Below are 15598 nucleotides of genomic sequence, written 5' to 3'. Positions count from 1 at the left end.
TGGGCGCCTGGTCACCAGGGCTGCTTTTAACTCTGGCCAAGTGGATATTGTCGCCATCAATGATCCCTTCATTGATCTCAACTACATGTGTGCATGTTCCAGTATGATTCTACCCATGGCAAATTCCACGGCACAGTCAAGGCTGAGAACGGGAAACTTGTCATCAATGGGAAGTCCATCTCCATCTTCCAGGAGCGAGATCCCGCCAACATCAAATGGGGTGATGCTGGTGCTGAGTATGTTGTGGAGTCCACTGGGGTCTTCACCACCATGGAGATGGCTGGAGCTCATTTGAAGGGCGGGGCCAAGAGGGTCATCATCTCTGCTCCTTCTGCTGATGCCCCCATGTTTGTGATGGGCATGAACCACAAGAAGTATGAGAACTCCCTCAAGATTGTCAGCAATGCCTCCTGCACCACCAACTGCTTGGCTCCTCTAGCCAAAGTCATCCATGACCACTTTGGCATCGTGGAGGGCCTCATGACCACTGTCCATGCCATCACTGCCACCCAGAAGACCGTGGACGGCCCCTCTGGGAAACTGGCGTGACGGCCGAGGGGCTGCCCAGAACATCATCCCTTGCTTCCACTGGCGCCGCCAAGGCTGTGGGCAAGGTCATCCCTGAGCTGAACGGGAAGCTCACTGGCATGGCCTTCCGTGTCCCCACCCCCAATGTGTCAGTTGTGGATCTGACCTGCCACCTGGAGAAAGCTGCCAAATATGATGACATCAAGAAAGTAGTGAAGCAGGCATCGGAGGGCCCCCTCAAGGGCATCCTGGGCTACACTGAGGACCAGGTTGTCTCCTGTGACTTCAAGACTGACACCCACTCTTCCACCTTCGACGCCGGGGCTGGCATTGCCCTCAATGACCTTTTCGTCAAGCTCATTTCCTGGTATGACAATGAATTCGGCTACAGCAACCGGGTGGTGGACCTCATGGTCCACATGGCCTCCAAGGAGTAAGAGCTTCCTGGACCACCAGCCCCAGCAAGAACAAGAGGAAGAGAGAAGCCCTCAGCTGCTGGGGAGTCCCTGCCCCAACTTAATCTCCCAACACACTGAGAATATCCTGACCTCCAATTTACATCCTAGACCCCGAGGAAGGGGAGGGGCTTGGGGAGCCCTACCTTGTCATGTACCATCAATAAAGTATACTGTGCCCAGCCAAAAAAAAAAAAAAAAGTGATTTTTATTTTATCAGCATTATGATTACTGCTGCAAAGGAAGACAAATCCAGGGTAAGAGTAAGCAGCCCCTGGGACTGGACCCCTCACAACCATTTGGGGGAATAAAAAAGGAGCTGAATGCTGAGAACAGTCACGGTTTAAAAAACCAAAAAGATCTTCACACCCACTGTCCCTCATCAGGGTCCAGCTTGTTTCTGTCCCTTTTTATTTCTTAATTTCCAGTATTACCCGTGTTTTGTTTTTCTTATTCGACACATTTCTTTACCCAGGATCATCTTAAATGACTAAACCTCGATTCCAGTGTCAGCCCTGAGAGGCTCGCCTTCATTTCGGGGACAGAAACTCTCCTCCTGGTGAGTAGATGCCGTCATCTTCTGATTACCTACACAGCGCGCTGGAAGCAGCCCTGCCTGGGAGCCAGGCTTTCTGGATTCTACTTCCACTCAGTTTTGGGTGGGCTACGTGCCAGAGCAGCTCACCCCTTCTGGGCCTCAGTTTCCCTATCTGCAGAAGCAGGGGCCAGCTTGGGAGACCTAGAAACCACAGCACTAAGTTTGCAACGTCACTCTGTGCTGTTCTTGCCAATGTCACGCTGCCTTCCCAGCGCCACCTCCTGACATCTTCTGGATGTGCTTGTGGTTTGTGGCAATGCTGCACAAATGCTTAGTGACTGAGGATCACGTTCAGGGGAGGTGCTGCTCTTACGAGGACCCACGGGGCCAGAGAGGCAACAATATCAGTAACAGCAGTCAGCATTCTAAGTGCATCACATGGACTAACCCACCTGGACTTCTCCCTCACCACCTGGGAGGTGCACTTCTGGGACAGTCCCCAGTTCAGAGGAGGAAACTGAGGCACTGAGCAGTTATGAAGGAGCCACTAATAAGCTGGTCAGAGTGTGGACTTCAGAGTGCACATCTGCAGGCACTCTGCCATACTAGCCAGGGGTCTTACCCAGGCCCTGCCACCTGCCTCAGTCAAGCGCTCCCACCTTAACCTGGGGAGCTCATCCTTGAGGGTCTAGAGGTGGTCAGTTCACTAAAATCCAGGGAAACCTCATTGTAGCCAATATAGCAGTAGTTGCATTCTCCCATCCGACCTCTGGGGCGCCTCGCTTGGCTTCCATCTCTGAAATGCTAGGCTCCAGGCCCACCAGCTGTGTGGAGTACAGGAGGTAGTAAAGCAAAGAGCAGCAGTAGACCCCTGCCCCGGGTCATGGGGCTCATCAGGTCTGGCTTCCCTTTCAGTGACACCAGCCACTCTCACCTGTCCTTCCTGCTGCCCATCAACGCTCCCGGGGAGATCTGCATTCTGGAGGCTCCAGCTGTGTTACTGGAGTGTTGCTGAAGCTAACAAGGGGTTTCCTAGGGATGTGGATTCACTGAGCCTGCCTCTTTTCATTTACCTCCTGTCACAAGGAGCCCCTGATGCTGAGCAAGGGGCCTGGTCAGACAGCAAACGTCACACGTGAGCCTGGGCCAGACCCCTTCCCGTCACCTCCTCCAGGCACACTTACTGGCAGGTGGTGCTTACCTGTTTGTCTGGCAGACCCCATGATAAGCCTCAATGGCATCTTCCTGGTCCACGTGCTTTTCACTGTTAGGCCAGCTTGTTCTCGCATTAATGCTTGGCTCCTAGAAGGTCCCAGATTAAAATTAAACTCTTGCAACATCAACAACTGTCATGAAAGGACTTGATAGACTTTATATGGAAACAAGCTTTTGCAGGAGGTGAGGGAGTGGGGGTGGGCCCAGGGCGGCCCAGTCAGTTCAGGGTTTGACTCTTGATGGCAGCTCAGGTCTTGATCTCAGGGTGGCGAGTTGAAGTCCCACCTTGGGCTCCATGCTGGACAAGACTACTTAAAAACAAACAACCTTCTGCCAAGGTTTTAGGGAAAAACAAAGGCCTAGGATGACCTCAAATAGTAACAATTAAACCCAAGCAGGAAGGGGACTTTCACAGGCACAGAATGACAAGGCTTGGCTGCAAAAGGCCCCAAGTGTGGGGTAGTGAGAGGGAAGAGGACAGTGACAGTGTCTCTGGAGGTGGCAGTGCCCCAAATCTGAAGGACAGGGTGATAATCTGTCCCAGCATGGATCCCCCACACCCATGACTGTCTTATCCCCCCACACCATTCCTGGCCATTACCAGAGTGACCCGGGTGGCCTCTGTGCCCTCCCTCCCACTCCCCAATCTGTCCCAGAAGGTGAAAATACTAGGAACAAATGCTAAGCCGGCCTTGCCACCCTGGGAGGGCTGAGAGGAAAGACTCTCTACCTGAGAATAGAAGTAAACAGCAAGGCACAAAACATGGGGTGAAAAACCAGGCCAAAGGGACTGCTCAGGCCATGGCCCTTGTTTCTAATTCTGTCCTTTGTTCTCTTTGAACACATTCATATTGAGTAACTTCAGAAGATTCCAGAAACTTGGCAGTAAAGTCTGCCATGAAGGGTCATGGTGAGAGGCTGGCAAATATCTTGCCTTGTCTTAATGGGAGGCCCTAGAGCAAGAGTGGCTACCCTTTTAGGTTTAAGGTTCTCAGGGGTAAAGAAGATACATCAACAAAATAGCACATCTACCGCCCGGTGTCACCCCCTCACAGCCCAGCGCTCCGTTCCGTGTGGTTACCGTGCTCCTGCCAGTGAGTCGGCGCTGGTCAGCACTGACAATCTGTGTCCTCAGGATGAGCACCTCCTCCTTGCGAACCTCAAGCTCCTCGTTGGCCAGCTTGAGCTGGTTCAGCAGCAGGCTATAGCCGTCTGGGGAGCAGTGGGAGGAGTTGTCCTGTGTGGCTTGGTCAGCCACGGCTTTCCTCAACTCGTTCAGGTCGTTCTTCAGCTTCTTGTTCTCTGACTCTAGCTCCTGCCTCTGGAAGACAGCCCAAGCCGCACACTCCATGGCTCCTTGGACCTGGGGTTCTCGCCCCAGGAGCCTTCCCCCCGCACCCTCCTGAATCAACCCACCCTGCCCTCCCATTAAGCTAAGAGCAACCTTCTCATTGTAAGAGTAACAGCAACAGCAAAAGTTCTGGCTGGCAAGAAGCCCATAGTTAAAACTGGACTTGAACCCACAGCCCTATTGTTGGTGTGAAGCACTTCACTTGAGGCCTCTATGAGAGCAGGCCCCGAAGTCCTGAGGCGATCAATAGTGTGCGTATTTCGAGTGTATCCAGCCATGAAACCCATCCTGTGCAAACGCCAGGTTAATTTTAAACAACACATTTTAACTCCAGACTTTCTAAAACCTTAATACATGAATGTACTTTGTGACTTTCCAAGAGAGCACAAGGACTGCAGGATGTCCTGAACTTACTTCTCTAGAGAGCACCCCTCCCACCCCTATTCTAAGGAGCACTGTGTGGACCAAGATTTTGGGGGATGCCAGGAACACGCTCTTGTTGTTCTGGTCACATAGAAAGACACCAGCTGCAAGTGCCAGCAGGAGAAAAACTGCCTGCGTACAGACTCAAAAATACCATTAAAGTCCAACTTTTTTTTTATATTTATTTATGAGTGGAGAGGTTGAGGGAGAGAAAGCAGCAGACTAGTTGATAAGTTTATATAAATTTATTACCCCCTGGGTAATTAGCTGGGCTAGACCATCAGCCTAATGACTTGCTCAGGGTCGGCAGCTGAAGAATGCTATGAGGAAGGTCCCTACCACCCACCCACCCACCCCCCTCTCCCGTGGAGTTTTGAAAGCTTTTAAGTATCACATGAGAAAAATAAGTCTAGTCAACAATTCCCTGGACCCTGAGATCATGACCTGAGTGAAAAGCAGATGCTCAACCAACTGGGCTCCCCAGGAGCCCTGAGATTCAACTTTAGAATGTATTTTAAGTTATCTGGGTATGATATCTAACTTTGTGTTTGACAAAGGGAGACCATGTAAAGTTTGATAATCTTATATATAATGCTCTTAGGGCCTTGCAATATACGGGATTCAAAATCCACCCTCCACCCACCGCCCCCCCCCCCCCAAAAAAACCACCCTACAAGGTGGATAAGTGGGGACTGGTTGCACATTTATCACAGAAGCCACAGGACCACAAAACTGGGAGACCATGTAAATAATCTCACACGATGAGATGAGCACTGGGGGTTGTATATTGGCAAACTGAATTTAAATAAAAGTAGGAAAAAATAAATAAAAAATAAACACCGTCTTTGTTTTCTGAGCGAGGACACTGAGGATGGAGCAGAGAAGGCACACATGAATTCAGAGGTTCTATTGGGACGAGTGCCCCGGGCTCCCCACGCCCGGTCCAGGAGTCCCACCTTCTGACCCCACTGCATAAGTCTGGCCCTCCTCAAGCATTTGAGCATCCTGTGCAGCCTGTGCAGGTGTGAGGGCCCTGAGCACCACCCCCGCCCCCGCCGCCTACCTCCAGGGCACACGCCTGAGCCTGCAGCCCAATACCCCAACGCTGTGCCTCTGCACCTCCGTGCACTAGAGAAGGATCCCACCCATTGATAAAATTCCAGTCAGGGAATTCAGTTTCAGCAAAAATCACTACACATTGAGGGGTCCTCCCGGGGGAGCCTCATCTCACCCTGTACTTGGGGGCAGGTTTGTCAAATGCAGTTTGGGAAGGGTCGGGTTAGAGAAGACAGCCTAGCAGCCCCGTGTGTAGACTCGTCACCTGCTTAGATCTTTCCTGCGCAGGCAGGGTCCACGCTTTGGGTGGGCACAGCAAGTTCCCGCTCTCCCTGCCCAGAAAGCAAAGGCCCACTGACTATACAGGTTGCCCAGGCTTCTGGTCCAAATGCCCCGTTTTCATCACCTCCCTCATGGTCAGGGTCTAAGTTAGAAGCACGGCACCAGCCTCCACAGCGGGGTCTCCCAGGCCAGCTTCTGTGACAAGGAGCACAAGTGAAGTCAGGCTTCACCGGAGACAATGGGGGAAACCGGGTCTTGAAACCTGAGAGCCCTGGCCCAAGGGCGCAGAGCCATTACGGAGCTTCAGGACCTTGGGACAAGTGTGTGCCAGCCCCATGCTGGCACTGGAGGAGACGACGTAGCCTGTGGGAATGGCCTGCGGGACAGCATGCAGCATCCTCCCAGGAGGCAGCTGGATGCAGGGGGAGCTTTTGACTGGATTTAATGGTGGGAGACCTGGAGGCGGCACTTTGCCCCCAGACCAGAGCAGTGGTTCTCAAGGTTGAAGGGGTAACAGAAACCTCGAGAAGGCAACTAAAAACAGACTGTGACACGGCAGGTCTGGGCCAAGGCTGAGAATTTGCATTTCCAGTGCATCTGCAGCAATGCCGGCCTTAGACCCCTCTTGGAGACCTGCTGGGCTAGACCATCAGCCTAATGACTTGCTCAGGGTCGGCAGCTGAAGAATGCTATGAGGAAGGTCCCTACCACCCACCCACCCACCCCCCTCTCCCATGGAGTTTTGAAGCTTTTAAGTATCACATGAAAAAAATAAGTCTAGTCAATAATTCAGAAAGGAGAACCCTCATGAGGCACCCACTTCTGTGGCTCTAGTGGTTCAAAAAGCCGCAGGCAGGATTCAGGGCTGTTCTCCTGGGGCAATGCAGCTGCTCCCAGAATTATCTGTGGTCCCACAAGTGGAACCACACGGGCCCGGCAGGCTGGATGCACAGGTGCCCGGGAATGGGAGCAGGCAGTAGGAGTGCCCCGATGCCCCTTTTCCGTGCACCCTTCCTGGCCCCGGGCCTGGTGCTCCTCACTGCAGTCAATGTGGGCCTGCTTGCCCTGGAGCCTGAGGCCTTCCACCCTGTGACCTCGCCAGCTCTCACTGAGCCAGCACTGGGCACGTGGGGACATCCCTCTGCCTTACATCTCTCCGTGCAGATCTAGATCATTGTTGAAAGTGGATTCGTCCCCCACTGGCCACATGTTACCGGAAGTGAAACCGTATCACATAGGTTAAGATGCAGGTGACATCAGAACAAATACATATTTGGTTCTGGCCCCAGTTCCCGGTGTAGAGCTTCACAAACTCCTCTAACTCTTAGTGATAGAAGTCAGAGGAATGTCTTTTGTTATATTTGGGCCCAGGGCTGGATTCACACCTCAGGAGTTCTAAACCCTTGGCATTTCCTCCCAATAGGGATCTTAAGTCTTCACAAGCCCCTTCAGCCCCACCTGGTTTATGGGGAAGAGAATGGGGGCCAGCTACCTGAGATCAGAGCACTGGAGCTTACAGCCCCTTTCACCAACTCCCCGAAAGGGGAAGAGGAGGGCTGGAGGTTTAGCTAAACATCAATGGCCAACGATTGTATCGCTGGTGCCTGTGTAATGGAATCTCCATAAAACCCTAAGCAGGGGCTTCAAAGGACTTGAGGTTGATGAACACGTGGAGGTGCAGGGAGAGTGCGTTCCTGGAGAGGTGTGCAGTCTCAGGGCCCCCTTCCCCTTTCTTCCCTCTGGCTATTGCTCAGTTGCAACCTTTATAATAAATCAATAACAGTCAATAAAAATGCTCTGCTGGGTTCTAACATTAGACTGGAGGAGGGGGTTATGGGAATTCCCAACTTGTAGCCAAGTTGGACAGAAGTGTGGGTGACCTGGGACCCACCAATATGACTGGCATCTGAAGTGGTGACAGTCTTGTGGGCCCGAGACCCTAGCAGGGTGTCTGTGTGCTCTCTAGGTACTTGGTACCAAAGTTGAACCAAATCGTGGGACACCTAGCTGTGTCTCTTAGTGGATAGATTCCAGTGCCCTGGAGTGAGCACATGCTGTGTCCTCATCCCAAAGATGAAGAAACTAAGGGGGTATCATGTGTTGACAGCTCCACTTGTGAACAGACTCCGTCATCCATCCTCCACGGTGGGAATGCGGGGAGTTCAAGGAACTTGCCCACCAACCGTCTTACCTTCAGACTATTGTAGGCCAGATCTGCATCCTGGTCCACATCTAGGTCATTCTTTGCTTGTTCCACCTGCATAGACAGAGGGTCAGAGGATGAGCCCGGACTAGAGGCAGCTGCTCCACGGGAGTATTTCCAACCACAGGCCACATGCTTGTTTCGCTCTTGTGCAAGTGCCTGCACTCCCCACTTCCTGTGTCCACTTCCCTCCCACCCCCAAAACACAGCTCACTGCTCTGGCCACCAGGAAGCTCTCCATGAATAACCCCTCCTGCCTGCCTGCCCTCACTCCCTAACTTTATCCATATGATCTTGTGCATACGAATATGTACACACTGTGTTGGGGGTTGAATTATGTCCCCACAAAAGAGATGTTGGAATCCTAACTCCTCGGTACCTGTGAACGTAACCAAATTTAAAATGGGGTCTTGGCAGATCAAACCCAATCACGAGGAGTCATTAGGACAGGCCCTAATGGTACCCTTGCAAGAAGAGAGTTCTCTTGCACACACACACAGGCACACACACAGAGGAATGCCACGTGAAAATGGAGGCTGAGACTGGAGTCATGTGGAGCCACGTCAGGGGTCTTCCAGCAACACCAGACACTCAGAGAGACGCATGGAATAGATTCCCCAAAAGCTTTAAGGGAGCACGGTTCTGCTGAAACCTTAAACCAAAATTTAAGTTTCTCATTCTCTCCCCAATGAGAGGATAAATTTGTTGTCTGAGTCATCCCGTTTGTGGGACTTTGTTTCAGCAGCTGAGGAAACTAGCTCCTAACACTGTGTACTTATTAAGAAGGTCAATCTCTAATCACGTTATTGAGGACATTAGTTATTTTTAGGTTTTTGGGGATGTGTGTGCACACGTATATTGTGTTTTCCCAGCTGCTCCCTCAGTGTCACCCTACAGAGGAGAGTCCGGCAGCTGGCCCATGGTGCTCGGCGACCACTGTCTGACAGTAAGCACCGAGGGATGTGGACGGCAACAGCTGTCACACTAGCCCATCAGGATTCAGGGAACCAAGGACTCCTGTAACTATGTGGCAGCTACTGGACTTCAAATGTCAGTAAGAAGGGGCAGGAAAACCTTCATAGATGGGGTGCTTGGGGTGATTTCAATCTGTGGGTGACGGTCCTTGAAGAACATGGGTTTTGGAGCTAAAACCTGACTGCGCTTCATTAGATCATCTACAGCGTCTACAATCTTCCATCCAAGGCAAAGCCACTTTGCTATGCGTGGGTCCAGTGTATCCAGGTAGAGACGGGGGCGTCAGGGGATGCCTCCCGCAGACACTCCCAGATTCAGGGCAGCTGCACTGACCACACGGCTTGCTGCCCTATAAGCTGCCGCCCAGGTCCCTGTCTCTGCCCTCCCTCTGGCACCAGCAGCAGTCCCAGTCAGCTCTTTACTTGCTGCCACAGGGGGAGGCCAGCCAGGAGCGTGGACGTGCCACGTGGCCACAGACAACTGTGCAGTACATTTGTTCTGGGCAGAGATCACCTACAGGCTGGGGGCCACCCTAAGGTGGACTGGCAGTTACATTGCCAAGTGGGCAGCCAGCTGGAACCACCCTGGCGGCAAAGGTGACTTTGCCAGGCCCAGGGAAAGGGAGCTAGATGGACAGGAAGTTAAATACAGGGACAGCCTGGCTATCCCTCTCATGCTGATGGCACATCCTACAGACTTCTCTGCCCTCCTCCTCCCATGATGGCTTCTCCGTATCACTGAGACCCCAGGTCTCGTCTCTCCAGAGCAAAGACCCAGGTGGCTCAGGATGTCTCTTGGGACCAAGGGCAGATCCAACAATGGGATCTCTGCAAGCTTAGTTTCAGGACGCTGCTAGAGGGTTTCCACACCTTCCATATCCTGCCCCACTCTTGCCTTTCTTATGAAACTCTGTCAAAAACAAGATTTTTCTTAAATATACATTGAGGCCTGGGGGCAAGCCCATAGTTATAACTCTTGATCAGCGATTATTTTTAAAGAAAGGGATAGTTTTTTTTCCCTTTAATATTAAACAAAGAACAGAGCCAAGATTTCAAGATCATTCAGCAATTCTCTGGTGGGAACCCTAAAGAGTGAACATGCAGTGGTAGCTGGGTGGGCTGGGGACTTCTCTGTCAGGTGCTGTTTGGTGTCTTCGACGTGGCATTTGGTACATTTGTTCTGTGCTCGCCTGGCAGGGCAGCTTTTCTTCTAACGGGCCAAGCCTTTTGTAAACCTAAACCTTTCACTCTCTGCTCTGAATCTAATCCACCTGCAAGACTTAAGTCCACCAACGAGACTTACCTCCCCACCTAGTGTTCAGGAGAACCACCAAGAATATTCTAGCAACACAGACCACAGTCTACACCACAGTTGAAGGCAGAGGGAAGCCAGGTGTTACTGACAGGAATCGGTGAGTAGAGGCAGAGGCAGTGGGAAGGGGGTGGAACCCATGACAGGCAAACCAGGCCTGGTCACAGAGCGAAGGCCTTGACAAACCCACCATGAGGTCAGCCGATGTCATGACCCACGTGAGAATTGGCTTCCTGCCCCGTTAGACGTGGTCCTTGTACCTCCCAAATACAGCACGTGGCTCTGACGTCCTTATCTCTGCCAACGGCCGTGGGCACTGTCCATTCCAACAGCACCAGTTGGTACCCGATGCGGCACATGCCTCTATTTTTAACCTGTATTGCTCCTGGTCTTCCCAGCCTGGGTCATTTCTCAATGAAAACTAGGGAGTTTTCTGACATTTTTATTTCCTCTCATTTCATAAACATGCTGAATACGGACTCTGGGCCTGGCCCTAGCAGAGTGCTGAGCAGGTCCCTTACAGAGACAGAGATTGTCCAGAGATGCTAAGGAGACCCAAGATTCTGGTAGCCATCAGGGCTGAGGCCAGGTAGAAATCATGGGATGGAAGGGTGAGCGACCGCATGCCCGGTCCACCCTACCTGGTGGAGCTAAACTCAAGCCCGTGCCAGCTTCCAAGGAAGGGGCAAGCGCCCTTCTTCACTGATATTTGACTTAGATTTATACTTGAATCGCATATCCCATCCTCTTTGCGACAGGTGGCAGTGCCATAGGCTTGTCCCTGGCTTACTATCTGGAAATCCCTTGCCCTGGGGGTGCTTGGGATAGCCTCCCCACCGGCCACCTGGGGTGGTGTGGGGGCTTCTGTAGGCTGAGAAGACTCGACAGGACACCAACATGAAGAGCAGCTTTTCTCTGAAACCCAGCCCCCGCCTAACCCCAGGGGTCACAGCCTGTCGTGGGAGCCCCGGGAGGAATGTGCCGAGGTGTCCACTACCAGCACCCTGGGGCTGCTCTGCAGGCTCGCAGCCCCGGCACGCACCTGGACTCTCCTGCTGTCCTGCTGCTCCCTCTTCTCCAGCTGCACCTGCAGTTTCTTCCTCTCCTGCTCAAGCTCCCGCACCCTCTTCTGCAGCTTCAGGAAGACCATCATGTCCATGGCCGCCTTTTCCAGGCCAACGTCCTTCAGGGGGAACACAGAAAGCCAGGAAGGGGTTTTCAGAAGCATCCGTGCCTTAAGGGACATGCAGCAGCTCACAGCCTGCCTTGCTATCAGCTGCCTGTCTTCTCTCTCCGCCCAGACATTGGTCTACGCCCCAGAGGCAAAGCCAGTGCCAACCAACCCTCTGTTCTCATTGTGAAGTTGGCACTCCAGGCTCATTTTCTGTCTAGATAACATCTGAGTCTTGGCCATTTATATTCCTGTGAGAGCCACTTAAGACAACCACTCCTACATTCCAAGAATAGATAAAGACTCAGCCATTTTATTTGGAATTTAAAAGAGCTCGCTTATGGAAGTGGTCTTCTACCAGAGCAATTGTACACCTCGGGCTTTGACGCTTCGCGACGAAGACTCCACATGGTTACAATCCCCACAAACTGCTATTAAACATCACTCCATTGCACGTTGAAACAGAACGAGCACTTGCCTGCCACAGAACCCGTGTATTCCACAGATCTTAGAGCATCAGTTTCCCAGACCTCTCCCTCCGGACTCGTGCCTGGGTTTGCCCTGAGTCCCGTTGTGTGTAGGTGTGCATGTGTGAATGTGTGTATCTACACAAGCATATCTATGTGGACTTTTAAAGTATGTGCATAGACATGGGTGGCAACATAACTTGGTTCGGTTAGCACTTCACGAGTGTTCCTCGTAGCCAGCACCATGCTGGCTGCCCTAATCTCAAGAACCAGCCTTGGCCTCCTTGGAGAATGAGGTCCACAGATGGAAGTGCTTAGATCTGTGCAGAAAGGGCCACAGATACGTGTCGGTGGCATGTCTGGGGCTGAAGTGGCTTCAGCCTTGAACCTCCGGGACCCAGATGGAAGGGGTTACAATGATAAAACCAAAGGCCTTAAGCCAGCAGGTGTGAGGCACTTCCTGGGTGCTCGAGGCCAGCAGCAGGCCACACGGACCTGTATGGCAGACCGCCTTCTGATCCCAAACACCTCCTTTTCTGTCCTTCCCCATCTTTACTGTGGCCCTCCCATCATACTTCTCACACTTAATAATGTTTGTGGTTGTATCACAAACTCTTCTCATCACCTGATCATTGCCCAGCCCTGTACCAGGCAAGCCCCATGAGGGCAGGGGCAGCCTCTGGCTTGGTGACCACTTCTCCAGGACTCACTCCACAGTGTCTGCCACAAAGACGTGTCAAAGCACATTTGTTTTTATGACTGTCTCTCCTCTGTGTCTCTCCTGTGCTTCATGAGGTTTTATCTGCTTGTGATTTTCCTCTTCTCAAATGCCAGAGGAAAGATTATGTCCGTGGACCTTTGGCAAAACCACACACAGGTTACAAAGTCCACTGTGTAGTACAGTATTTAGAGACAAAGATATAGTCATGCAGCAGACATTTGTGGTTCCATATATTCCAAATAATTGCTGAGTTTAATCCAGCTTCTCAGGGAAAAAAAAATCTTCTTGCATATTTATGGATACTCTATATGTGCTGTGATACTAAATGGGAATGATAATTTCTATTTTAGTGACTGCCGTTCCTTTTTTTTTAATGAGAGAGAGAGGGAGGAGCAGAGGGAGAGGCGAGGAGAGAGAGAGAGTGAGCGAGAGAGAGAGAATCTAAGTAGACCCCATGCCCAGAGTGGAGCTGGAGTCAGCGCTCCATCTCAATGCCCTGAGATCATGACCTGAGCCAAAATCACAAGTAGGACCGATTGACTGAGCCCCCCAGGCTCCCCGAAGCTGTTCCTTCTCAAGCCACTCGTTTTACCTCTCTACAATAGGTTCTCAATTTTATAAGAGTGAGCACCAGTGATCTATCTTCTTCTTCTCTTTCTGGATAGGAGGCAAGGTGAACAGTAATATATACTTTGCACAATAACTGTTGACTCCCAGCTATTGTGAGTCCACTGCAGTCCACGTGACCCCTTTGTGAGGAAGCAGCCCCTGGGCACACTGATCACTGCCAACCAGTAGAGGATGTCTCTACACGGCTGGTAAACCTCAAGTAGCTCCACTCCCTCTTGGGAGCACAGGCAGCAGCCGGGAGCCTGCCTTACTCACCTCTACCTGTTGGAGGGCATCCTCCGTGTCTCCCACCTCGGATGTGGAGATGGAGGGGTAGTTGGAGTCAGATTCCAAGCTACTTTGGTTTGATGGGTTCCGCCTGTGGCCTGGGGTTTGCTGTTGAAGGAGAAAAATGTGAGTCCTCATCATGAACTAAGGTTAATGGGAAATACTCCCTTCCAAAGGTCAGTAGATCCTAGAATTGGGCCGTCTGCCTCATTTGTCAACAAGAACAGGTGTCATTGTTTCTGGGAACAAGGGATAAATGGAGTTATTCTCACAAAAACTTCACTGACACAGTTCTTACTGTCATCTGTCCAACAGAAGGACAATGAGAAGGGAACTCCACAGCAGGACTGAGTTCCCTAATGAGTTTCCTAATGAGACCCAAATTCCTAACACTTTGGCCAATGTCTCTGAAAGGTCCTAGGGAAACAGCACGTACCTCCCTGAAAGTACCCAGAGCCCGTCCTGTCATTGGTCTTCCCCCGCCCTTGAGAAGAATGTTGCAAACCCGCCACTAATGGCCCCATACTTCAACGTGTGCTCCACCAATTTCATGGAATAGGAAGCATATTAGAAATAGAGGTTACCATTTATACCATTCATTTAAAAATACTTTTATTCCCCCTTGCATATGATTTGGCTTTGAGAGTAAAAACTCATCTTGGTCAGAAAATGCTGTATTTATATATGTTCCTATTTAGTATCTCTTCCTGGTTTCTATGCAATTAACTTATCAATCTTGTTTGAAGATGCATTTCTGGAGGGCACATTTATGTGGGATAATAAAGAATGACAAATGCAGAAATAGGACGTTTTTATGTATATTGTGTTTCATCAAAGCCTGGGAGAAATGATTGACCCTGTGGGTCTTTCTGCAGTACACACTGGGGACGCAGAGCTCAGAATACTTCCCACCCCCATCACGGTTTCAAAAGTTTTCCCAGAACAGGTAACAAGACAGTTACACCTGGGTGGAATTCTCCTTAAGCTCCTGAGATCTTTATAAGCCCCTGAAATTGTAAAAGGAGTCACCCCTGGGAAGGCTCATCCAGCCCCATTACTTCCTAGGTGAAAGCTATGGCAAGAGGAGGTACTGGAAAGACCACTTCCCCCCACAGATCCATAGCACATCACCGTGTCGGGCACTGCCCTCCTTGCCTTGATGATGGTCATCTCATCCCGAAGGTTGTCGTATCTCTGCTCCAAGCGCGAATATTCCTTCACAAGGTTCTGGTACCGGGAGCGTTCCTCCTCCAGCTCTTTCTTCATCAGGAGATTCTCCTTGACAGAGTTTTGGGCAAATTCATCTGCAAAGCAAGCACACTATAAGCTGTAGTTTTGCTTTCTGAGTGGATTCTCTTCCCGGGTATTGACTCACGCTTTCTGATTCATCTTTTTAAAGGGTTTCCCATGACTAGCTCCTCCCGTGGACACCTGATGAGCTTATCCAGCAACCTCACCCACCGCAGAGCAAAGGGAAGCTAGTTATGGTGGCTTAAATCTTGAGGAGGAAAGCCCACCCTGCTTCTGGGTAAGACAGGCTACATGACAGTCCCTCACCTAACCCACCAACTTCTCTCCTGCGGCACCTGTCATGGGAACCACTGGCAATGCCCCGGGGAAGAAGCCAGGTTTTGTTTCCCAGATTTGTTCTGATTTCCCGATCTTCCACGTTCTGAAGTGTAAGGAGATTGAAGGAGAGAAGGCAAGCATCACACGGGATGGGCTTCCCCCCACCAGAACAGAATTATTTATACCAGTAGAAGGAAATAATTATTACGGGGAAATTAAAAAGTGTCAGTTTTTGTCAAGATTTTACGCTGGGCAGGACCATGCACTCGGGTGGTTCCATCCTCCCATGGAATGCGGGAAAGACCTAGGGATGGGAGGAGGGGAGTGATTTGTTTAAGGAACACACAGAGCCAGGCAAGGACTGGGGTCTGTGGACAGCCACAGCTCCTCCTTGGCCACATGGCACATGGAGGTTGACAGTGGTGCAGGTCTGCTG

General features: G+C 51.2%; 1 protein-coding gene across 2 annotated transcripts in view; it reads right to left on the bottom strand.

Moving 5' to 3' along the window:
* MYO5B (myosin VB) overlaps positions 1 to 15598 on the bottom strand; it is a 334661-nt gene that overhangs the window by 25813 nt on the left and 293250 nt on the right. For both annotated transcript variants that reach the window (XM_025429624.3, XM_049111936.1), the window contains exons 24-29: positions 14749 to 14897; positions 13582 to 13701; positions 11380 to 11520; positions 8040 to 8105; positions 3818 to 4057; positions 2723 to 2823 (exon numbers count right to left, since the gene is read on the bottom strand). In XM_025429624.3, coding sequence (XP_025285409.1) covers positions 2723 to 2823; positions 3818 to 4057; positions 8040 to 8105; positions 11380 to 11520; positions 13582 to 13701; positions 14749 to 14897 — 817 coding nt within the window. The remainder of the gene's footprint in view (positions 1 to 2722; positions 2824 to 3817; positions 4058 to 8039; positions 8106 to 11379; positions 11521 to 13581; positions 13702 to 14748; positions 14898 to 15598) is intronic.

Source organism: Canis lupus, chromosome 7 (assembly GCF_003254725.2).
Source record: "Canis lupus dingo isolate Sandy chromosome 7, ASM325472v2, whole genome shotgun sequence".
NCBI classification, from domain to species: Eukaryota; Metazoa; Chordata; class Mammalia; order Carnivora; family Canidae; genus Canis; species Canis lupus.
The sequence above is the reverse complement of the archived record's forward strand: the minus strand, read 5'-3'. Positions and strand labels throughout refer to the sequence as shown.